Here is a 10,868-nt window from a genome sequence, read left to right as displayed (position 1 = left end):
AGCCTCAGGGATCTGGGCCAGGTCCTCACCACCCCCGCAGCCCCAGGGATATCCTCCCCCCGTGCTACTCTCCAAACTCCCCCCACATCCCCCTGCCACCCCTCACGCACCCACTCCCATGAAACCCCTCCCCCACCAACTTGCCTCTGACAGTGCCAGGGGCAGCAGGAACACCAAAGAGACACTCTGGCCAAAACCAGAGCATCTCTTTTGGAGGACTGGCTCTGGGCATGGTCTTGAACTGTGCCTTGCTCTCCTCTATTGCAGAGTGGGTTTTTGTTTTTGTTTTTTTAGACCCCTGGATATCCAGGGGTCTAATTTTATTCCCGTGCTGCAAGTTTGTATGCATTTTTTCGTTCCCACACATTCCCGTTGCCCTGCCTCAGAGGGGTTTGAGGTGGGGCAAGAGGCATGTGCGCGCTTGTCTGGACGTGCCCTACAGGTCTAGGCAGGAGAGGATCTCTGGATCAAGGACTGAGTCTCTGATCAAGGCCAACCCCTGACATGGCACAGGACCTGAGAGATTTTATCCCCAAACCCCAAAATCACGTGTGCTGTCATGCACGTCTGGCATAGCAGGATCTGTGGTTTTGGGGATCTGTGATAGAATTTCTCAGATCCCATTGCAATATTAATTTCTGCCAGGGCCCTGCATGTATTTTAGTGGAGATTTTCTTTTGGTATAGCTTTGATATCCACAAATTTTTGTTAGTTTTGTGGAACTTTTTTTGTTGTTCTTGAAAGAAACTGGCATATTGTTCAACCTCAAGTTGCCTCTGTAGGTGACAGTGTAAAATATTATTACTTTATGACTTGGAGATCTAAGATCCAAAAGCAGAATTATGTCTAATGTAAAAAGAAAAAATGCCTGTCTCTATGTACTACTGCAGTGGGGGTCAGCCTTTTTGGGAGGTGGGTCACAAATTAGCCCCATAATTTCCTGAGTGCCACTCCAGTGTCCTTCCCTTGTCTGATCCATTGCTGTGCTTTCTTTTTTCTGCTCTGTTTTCTTCTCCCATCTGCTGCTTTTCTTTCTGCTTCCTGCCCTAACTACCACTATGCTGCTTATCCATTCCCTGATCTGCTGTACCATACCCATACCACAGGCTGCCCATGCCACTTGTATTTTGTGTGCTGCAGGTTGACCATCCCTGTACTAATCCATCTATAAATGTCTTCAGATGCTACACTGATCTGAAGCATGTTCAAAGCAATCAAAAAAGTATTTTTAATGTGCTTTGTCATATCTGGGTTTTTTTTAATTCACTAAGAGGCTCGTTCAAATTCAATTGAATGCAGTTGTATAGAATACGGGAAACAATCATGAAAAGCAGTGGAGAGTGGAAATGAAATTTCTTCATGCTTGCTGACTGCCTGTGGACAGTGGATATATTTATCTTGAGCTTTTAAAATAAGGAAGATGGAATCCTGCTCTACCACCCAAGGGGACTGGACCAGATAGCCTTTAAAAATAAATAGAAAAAAACAGGAAAAAATGTTTATAAAGAAATAGTTTTGGCATAATATTTTTTTGAATTACATTATCATACCCAGATGTTATCTTATCTTCCCAGCCTGTTGCTCTGAAATACACGTATACCCCTCTGAATCATCTTACAGGAGGTACTACAGTCAACTTGTATGGTGTTGTAAAATTCTTCAAGCCTCCATATATAAGCAAAGGAACTGGTATGTACTGTATCAAACTAAACATTTAAATTCTCAATCCAAAAAGGATTTTTTTTTAAATAGATATTTCCAGCTTTCTGGTAATTCCATGCCCACAAAGCTGCAGTGTTAAAGTTAAGAAAACAAAATAACAAGTTACTCTTATTCCTAGAAAATAGGTTTTTTAAAAGCTTTCTCCATTACAAAATACATATAGTTCAGTTTAGACAGATTGGTGAAGACAACATAAAAAAAAAAAAAAGTAATCTTAAGTTAATAGTCCATGCGAACTAGGGGAAATGATTTGAAGTATAAAAGTGCTGTACCTGTTTTTTTAGGGCATAGATTGTTCTGCTACTGTGTGATGATTGTTTTGTGAGATATTAATGGTAATTGAAATTGTGATATGGGCTAAATGTAATGGTATTTTATCTGTTATTCAGAGCATAAATTATTCATGGTAGGATGCTGGTTGATTATGGCATTATGCTAGAATACTATGTTTTAGAAGGTGCTCTGTATATACACAGGTGGACAATTTATCAGGTCTTTAGCATGAAACAAATCCTGTGTTTATTATCAGGTTAGTTGTGGGGGTGGTCTTGGAAATTGGTTATTATATTGGCTTTTAAATTAAGACCGCATCTACAGGAGTTTGTATTAGTTGGAATATGAGTTTTGTTTTTTCTTAAAGTTATACTAAAACAACCTTGGCATGAATGCAGTTATTACAGTAGAAACTTTTTTTGCAGCAATGTAATATATTCTCCTTTTCATAAATGAATAACGATATTGGTGAGGGGGAGGAGGGGGGAATGCTTCTATTGTAGCAGTAAAATTTGAAGTGATACAACTCTTGTATATAGACATGTCCAAGGAAACTTGAACTACTTGTGCAGAACATAAAACCGGGTGTTATGAGAATAACACAAATGCAGTGGAATAACGATCATGATTCCACACAGATTTTGAAGCTTATAAAGAATACAAGGAAAGAAGGATGATGAAGGTGGTTTGGTAATATGTGATAAACTTTAGAAGAGCTGACAAGATAATACAGAGAGTCTGCTCTAACCTCTCAGGATTGGATTTATGTAGGGATAGAGATCAGCAGGGATCTTGGTTTTCTCTATTTAAAAATTGCAAATTCTCTGATTAAAAAACCCCCCACAAAACCCCCCAAATCTTTATTTTTCCATGATTAAAATGAAGCACTGCTGTGTGTGTGTGTATATATATATATGTGTGTGTGTGTGTATGTATCTGTTGAACACAATGTTTTATTGATATATTTACAACTTTAAAGCAGTTTAGAAGACTACCAGTGCCTCAATCACTATAATAAAACAAATTCTAAATACCTGTATATTTTGTTGTTTAATTTGGGGTGTTTTTAGAGCTCCACCTGCCCACTTGACTCACCAGGGTGCTGGTCTAGCTGTGCTTGTTTCCTTCCATCTGTTCCCCCCACTGCTTTGTGGCACTGAGTAGTCCTGGTATGCCAGTGCCCTGTACATGCCACTGCCCCTCACTCCTGACCCACAGCCCCTCCACATCCACCCAGCTCTGCCAGGGAGGGCTCCCAGCTGCCAGGGTGACCAGGGCCAGAGACCCAGATCTGCAGCTCTCCCCCTTCCAGTAATGCCCGAGCCCCTGTGGGAGGTGGCAGCTGCTGCAGTTGCAGTAAAGAATGGAGCCCAGCTCCCCTTCCCTCATGGGCAGCACAGCTGGACTGGAGCCCGTTGGGGATGGGTGGATATAGGCTGCCCACTGTGGGCTCAGGGCTTCCCGCCCTGCTGCTCTCCCCACAGGAGCCTCCGTGGCCCAGTTGGGCCGGACCCAGCATGACAAGGCAGAGCGGGGTGGGGAAGCTTGGTGCTACCCCTAGGAGACTTGAACTACTATGTATGTGGCACTCCCTGCCTGATGCCTTCTTCCTGCTCCCCCACAACCTCTTGCAAGCTGGAAATCTGCTGGTCTACAAGGGGAAACCCACTGTTCCCCATATTTTTCTCCACAAATGAGAAATTCTGCATTTTACCACATTTTTTCATGGCAAACAGAAAACCGGGGTCCTTGGAGCAAAGTAATATGGAATGAAGATGGGTTATAGCAGTGGCCTAGTGGGCCATATTAGTAGCATAGGGCTGGATTGGGCCTTGGGACACGGTACCAGCCTCTCCCTATGCTCTGGGATTTGGTCCCAGTGGTCTGACACTGTCCCCTTCCTCCAGGATTGGGTACCAGGAGCCTGGTACAGCCCTCTGTGTGCCACAGTTGGATCCTGGGGCCCAGAAGCACCACCTCTCAATTCCTGCATGCTGAGATTGGGTCCTGGAGGCCTGGTACTGCCTCATCCTGGCCTCTTGCACTAGGATTGGGCCTATGACCTGGTGCGGCCCCTGCCTGCTGGATCTAGGGTATAAGGCCAGGGTCTCCCCGTGGGTCCCGAGATGGGTCCAGGAAGAGGAGAGCAGTGCTACTGCTCCCCTGCTACCAAATTTCCAGACCTATGGGGAGTCATGGGAGCCAGATGACATGGATAAATTTGGAATGGGAATCAGAAGAAGGTTTCAACCATTAGAGCGATGATTTTCGACCAGGGTGCCACAGGAAGTATAAGGAAACAAGTGAAGTGTGAGGAGATAAGCAGACAAGGGTAGGCTCAGGCTCTCCCTGTCTGCTGTTCACCTGCACAGAATACCAGCCCCCTTTGCAAGGAGATAAATATTGTCTTAAGATACTTTCTTAAATGGGGTGCTGCTCAATTCATAAAAGTTATGTAGGGGTGCCTTAAGTATGACAAGGAGTGTCCATAGTTTCTGCAGAGTTTCAGAACTACTATAGTACAAGCAATGAGTTTCCGTAATGAAGACCAAACTAATTGATTTTAAAATGAAAGATGATCAGTTACTAAATGGTTTATTAAATGGGCAATTATTTCAGGTGGAGGGCTGCTAACCGAGTTTTGGCAAGCTGTTGAGGGCCGCATGAATATCTCTGTCTCTTGGTCTCCATCTTGGGCCTGGAGTCCTGCCCCTAACCTCTGACCTTTGCCACCAAAAGTCCATTCCATTGCCCCTGGAAGTACTCCTTTGGCAGAGGCAACCCAAGCAGGGTGCAGGGCTCGGGGCAAATCAGCCCATGTGGGGCCCCGCCCCTGCTCTGATCCCAGACCCAAAGAAGCTGCCACCGCCAGCTCCATGGAGCTCCCCAAAGCCCTGCTTCACCCCCCACCCCAGGGATGGCCCTGCCTTTGGGAAAGAGGGTTTGCCATCTTAAGGGGGGAAAAACCAAATTATATACTAAAAACCAGAGGCCCATAATGATATATTTTAATTTAATTAAAAATATATATTTCTGTCCTCTTTTGTGTGCGTTTGTGCTGTATATCTAGAAGTGATTGCATAATAGCTGAAAATGCAGTCTTACTTGTATATTGTGTGGGGTGTACAGGGGGGGTACAGGTTGGTGGGTGTGGGGTTTGTGGGAATGTGTGTGTGTGTGGGTATGGTATTGTGGGTATGGGAGCCACATGGTGCAGAGCAGCCAGCGATTAGGCAGGAAAGCGGGGAAAGCAGAGGCAGGGGACAGTGGAAGTGAGCAGCATGCAGGAGCACAGAGCCCATCCCAGAATCCAGGGCCAGTGCCAGCGGGGCCCGGAGTGGAGCAGCAGGAGTCCAGGGCGTGGGCTGGTAAGGGTCTATGGAGCTGGGCTGGGCTGCGCCAGCAGGGAGAGAGGGGTACTCGCCCAGCTCAATAGAGCCCCTCCACCTCCTGTGTCCAGCGCTCCCTGATGCAGCCGCTTACAGCCCAGAAGGCTGCCTATGCCTACTTTCCACTGCCACCGCTGCTCCACGGGGCAGCCCAGAGGCAGTGGTGACACGGCAGAGATGCAGAACATCCCCTTAGTGCCCTCTGGGTGGCTGCACCAGGAAGCACTAGCTGTGTTGGGGGGCGCTTTGAGGCCCCTAAAAAATTCAGAAAATTAATATTTATCTGCTCCTGGCTTTTTGTCAAAGATGAAAGGAGAAAAGCCTTTCTCCCAGCAGAGTGTACAGTCATTCAAGGGATTTCTTGTGGAAGAGAACTGGCTTTTTCTCGCTTCTGATCAGGAAGATCTGTCCTCTCCTGCACTAATTTGAATGGCTGTATGCTTCTCTCGTGTTGAGGACACCCAGTATCTCACAGTCCTTTGCTCTCTTACCCTTCCTCCAATGGAGCAAGAGGATGGGGATCACTGCATCCCTTATAGTCCACTGAAGGCGAGCTGTCAGGGAGCCCTTTGGAGACCCAATGCCCTCCCAGCCACTGAACTGATCTGGGCTCTGGCACAGACCAGGAGGCGGACATGCCTGGGACTGGAACTCTCTTGGAGCCCCAGGAAGATTTCAGCCTCAGGAGAATGCCTCCTTGCCTGTCCTGCCAGTTACCTGATTGGTGAGACAGGTGGGGAGGGGGTGTTCTCCCATGGTGGGAAACATCCCAAACCAAGATCTATATAAGGGAAGATGGAGGGAGGCATCCCCCAGGCTGGAACAGTCTAGGGAATAATCAAGCCCTGGGGGTTTGCCTTCTGTCCCTGCTCAGACTGTAGAACTGGTCTTTGCACAGGCAATGGACACTACACACAGTGGAACCCATCCCCCTGTGGGATGGATCCAGCTGCACTGCCTCTGCCTACTGCCCCTTTGTTGGGGAAATTTGATCAGCTACTGTGTAGCACCCATACACCGAAGGGTGTGCTCATACACCAAGGAGCACTTATCTCGTCCCTTTTGCTGGGCTCATTCCGAGCCACAATCAATAGGCAGAGAATGAGGGAGTGTTGGCAAGATGATTTATTTCTCTGCAGAGGGGGGCCACCACCCAGTGTCACAAAGACAGAGAGTTCCCCCCGAACTGAGTTTACAGCTTGGTATTTATACATTAAGCATTGCATTGCTACATTGTTGCGCGCGCATTGGGTTTTTTCCCTTGCTGTTACAAAATTACAAAACATGGTACAGAGCAAGCTTGGGCTGGTTTAGAGTGGTTTCGTGGTTACACATTACTGTCAGCGAGAAGTACACGTTGCTTACTGTCAGTAAGAGGCGATCTTTTAATTTTAGGGGGAAGAAAAAGATTATCTGCTTTTTCAAGGGTTATCTGCTTTTTATGATTGTATTGCCATTTTCTCTTACACTCTTATCCTTTCTGGGTGACCCAGAGAGGTGCATGGAGTGGGACCATCTCCAGCAGCAGGTGGGATCCTCCTGCGCCTCTGGTTCCTTCTGCAGGAGAATGGTCCAGAGGCCCAGGACAGTTCCAGCCATGGGAGAATGCCCCCTGTTCTGTGTACTGCCACTGAAGTCTCTAAAAGACCTCATTTTTTAAGGGAGAATACAAAGCTAGAAATGAAGGTCGATCATATGGAGCAGAGAACAGAATTTGTCTCAAGAGGCAAGGTGATTATATTAGGGATGTGAATGGTTAAACATTTAAATTCTTAAATGTTCATATATTGATTACCAGTATACCTTGCCAGTTATCACTTAGTGCAGGGCAGAGAGCAGTTCTGGGGGGAAGGGAAGCGGCATGGTGCCCCTGAAGGCACCGGGGAGACCAGAAAGAGAGGAAGAGAGGGACAAGGAGGAGAGGGGGAGGGAAGACTAGTACTTCATGCAATGGGGAGTTGTGAGGGACCCAATCCTTGAGGCAGAGCAACCCCAGCCCCTTCCCTACCGTTCGCCCTGAAGCATGTGTGCATCCACTGCCGGCAACGAGCTGGGCTGAGGCTCCATGGACAGCACCCAGGTAGCCATGTGCGGGCAGCAGCAGCGAGTGAGGGGCTTTCCCAGCCTGCTGCTGCTGCCAGTACACAGCTGCCAAGGGAAGAAGGGGGGCAGCTGCAGGCAGCGGCAGCAAGCGCCACCACAGCCCCGTAAAGCCACAGGTGGCAACAGCACACAAGGGACTTTCCTAACTTGCTGCTGCTGCCCGGAGAACAAGTGAATACAGGTGTGGGCTGGGTTTTTGGTAGAAACCAGCCCAATAATGGTTTTCTGGTAGAAGCCGTTTAACTAATAACTTCTGAGGAGTTTAAAAAGGTACTTATTTAATCAGTATTTACATCCCTAGATTATATGTTATTTGAGTATTGGTTCACAAGACCTGGTTCTTTTCTTTTTCATGAACTGTGTGCCGTGGTCTTTCTGTCACTGAAGTGGACTTGTCAAATTCTTGGGCAAATAAATGGTGCTTTCTGATGGCTATTTACTTATGTTAGACCTGTTCATATGTGGCAAGTCTTAATGATTTGAAAAATTGGATTCATTGAAACATTCTCAACCTGTAATTTTAATAGGAAAGCGTAACTAGATACAGAGAACCGTAAAGATTACTTTTTTTTCAGTTGTGCATCAGATTATTGCCCAGGGTGGTGTGCATTAAGCAGGTAATTTTCCTGTCTTTAGATGCAATAAAAGTTACCTTTTACTTCTTGAAAGCCAGAGATTATTCTATTTCTCTTATCTTAGCTCTTGCAGCTGAAAAAAGAGCAGGTAGGCTGTGTCTGATTTCTTCCCCTTCCCCGTCCCAACCTCATGTGTGTGAAAACATATAGGCTATTGCTCCAGGGGTGTAGGTTGTAGCCATATTGGTCTAAAGACGTAGGCAGACAAGTTCTTTGAATAAATCTGATATCTTTTATTAGACCAACTTAAATAGTTGGAAAAATTCTTCTTAGCAAGCTTTCAAACACAGTCTGTTCCATGGGAGAGCCAGCTGTGGTGTGGGACCACTCCAACAAATTGTATAACAGAGGATAACATAACAGAAGATTGCATCCTACAGTTTTATTAACCATTTTCAAATGTTTAAGGCAATTATATGAAATATAAGGATGCATATGCAAGGGGGATTATTGTAAAGAGGCAATTGGTAAAGCACTGCGAGAAGGCAAGATTTATTTGCCTGACTGGAGGGACATGGGCAGTGGGGTTCCCCACTGTCCTTGGTCCCACACTGTTCAATGTCTTCATTGGTGACTTGGACGAGGGGGAGAAAAGCACTTTGTTCGAGTTCGCAGATAACACTAAGATGTGGGGAGAAGTGAGCACGCTAGAAGAGAGGGACAAGCTACAACTAGATCTGGGCAGGTTACAGAGGTGGGTGATGCGAATAGGATGGGTTTCAATACAGACAAGTGCAAGGTACTGCACCTGGAAGGAAGAACCAGCAGCATACCTACAGGCTGGGGAACTCCCTTCTTGTCATTACAGAGGCAGAAAAGGATCTTGGAGTTGCTGTTGATTCCAAGATGAACACGGGTCACCAATGTGGGGACACGGTCAGGAAGGCTAACCATAGGTCATGGCATCCATAGGTGCATCATGAGCAGGTCCAATGATCCTCCCCCTCTATGTGACATTGGTCAGGCTGCAGTTGGAGTACTGCGTCCAGTTCTAGGCGCCGCACTTCAGGAGGGATGTAGGCAGCATCGAGAGGGTCCAAAGGAGGGCCACTTGCATGATTGGGGAAGTAGGGCAGGCCCTATGAGGAGAGGCTACAGGACCTGAACCTGTTCAGCCTCCGCAAAAGAAGGCTGAGAGGAGATCTGGTGGCCACCTATAAACTGGCCAAGGGGGACCAGCAGGCAATGGGAAAGTCCCTCCCACAAGCAATACCAGGAGTAACAAGAAACAGCAACCATAAGTTGACTGAGGATAGATTCAGGCTAGACATCAGGAGGCACGACTTCACAGTCAGGGTGGCTGGGAGCTGGAACCAACTTCCAAGGGAAGTGGTGCTTGCTCCTACCCTGGGGGTCTTCAAAAGGAGGCTAGACAGCTACCTAGCTGGGGTCGTTTGACCCCAGAATCCTCTCCTGCCCATTGCAGGGGGTTGGACTTGATCTGCTTAGGTCCCTTCCAAACCTACCAACTATGAAAGTATGAAACTATGACTGCCTTGACTTTGGAATTGGGACACTTTCACATCTCTTACAATACAGGGTGCTCATTCACATTGCATTTTGCTGTCCCAGAAGCTTCTGGAACAGGAAGTGTATTTGGTATACAAGTTTCTTAGTTGCTAATCACATAGGACTCCAAACCCTGGCCTGAAGTCTGAGGCACTCCAGTGGAAAGTACATCTGAGCAAGCACTTGAAAGGGAAAAAAGTTGCTAAAAACCGTAGTTCTTCAAGATATGTTGTCCATCTGTACATTCTACTCCCTTCATCCATTGGCTCGCTGAGATTCTGTAGTTGAGAAGGCTGGAAGGAGAAGGAATAGTTTCGTGCACAGAATGTGGAGGGTCAGGCTTTGTTCTGTATAGTACTGCTAAGGAGAAAGCTCTGATCTCAAGTGCTTCAGGAAAATGTGTGCACAGTAGGAAAGTGTGTATGAACAATGCGTTTTAAAGAATTCCACTTATCGATAAGGATTTCTTAGGCGACATCTTTTACCCGACAAAACCTTGCCCCTTGTATAGTTTCTACACCATGACACCTACAACATCACTCTTACACTACTGCAACATGAAAGTTATTGATAAGTAAGTTTGTTTTACAAGTTGCCTAGCTAATATGGTGTAAATGCTTAAAAGCTCCACAACTGAGATAGCTATGCATTTTGAGAATGTAATTTAAAAGTATTTATCTCTTCCTTTACAGTAGTGATTAATTTGCAACTTTAATAAGGCTTTCACTTACAGCCAACTGCTTTCCTATTTAATCTTTTTATTAGTAGATGCTTGGGTGAATTGGTTGTTAAAGTTGCTTGGCCAATCCATATCACATTATTAAAGACTCTGGTGTATGTAACATAGGTCTTGTATGGTATTTTTATATATAAAACTGGTTTTTTCAGCAGTTTACCCCATTAACTGAATCCAAGACCACTCCATATTTAAGATGGTTCCCCAATAATTAGAAGATTTTAGACATGGAAAATTACAAATCTGTTTTCATTTTCCATGTCTAAAATCTAGTTATTGGAGTGTCTTTTTACCTTCATCCCCCCACAGGGGAAGCAGCAGCAGGAAAATGAGTAGCTGGAAGATGGGCAGCCTACCCCAGGCACCCCACTGCTTGCACTCCATGTGTACCCCCAGTAGTCCTTAGGATGGGGCTGGGACTGTGTGGGGTTCTTCCTGGCCTGCCCCCACCCCATGCAGCTCCAAGGGCACACGCCTGCCCCTGCCCCCGCCCCCATGCCC

General features: G+C 46.3%; 1 protein-coding gene across 1 annotated transcript in view; it reads left to right on the top strand.

Moving 5' to 3' along the window:
- The window catches only part of POT1 (protection of telomeres 1), a 173,258-nt gene that overhangs the window by 45,347 nt on the left and 117,043 nt on the right, over positions 1-10,868 (top strand). Inside the window, exon 6 of the mRNA XM_019543458.1 lies at positions 1,575-1,689. Coding sequence (XP_019399003.1) covers positions 1,575-1,689 — 115 coding nt within the window. The remainder of the gene's footprint in view (positions 1-1,574; positions 1,690-10,868) is intronic.

This window comes from Crocodylus porosus, unplaced genomic scaffold, assembly GCF_001723895.1.
Source record: "Crocodylus porosus isolate Cpor-Errol unplaced genomic scaffold, CroPor_comp1, whole genome shotgun sequence".
NCBI lineage: Eukaryota > Metazoa > Chordata > Crocodylia > Crocodylidae > Crocodylus > Crocodylus porosus.
Note: the sequence above shows the minus strand (reverse complement) of the source record. Positions and strands in the feature narration are given on the sequence as shown.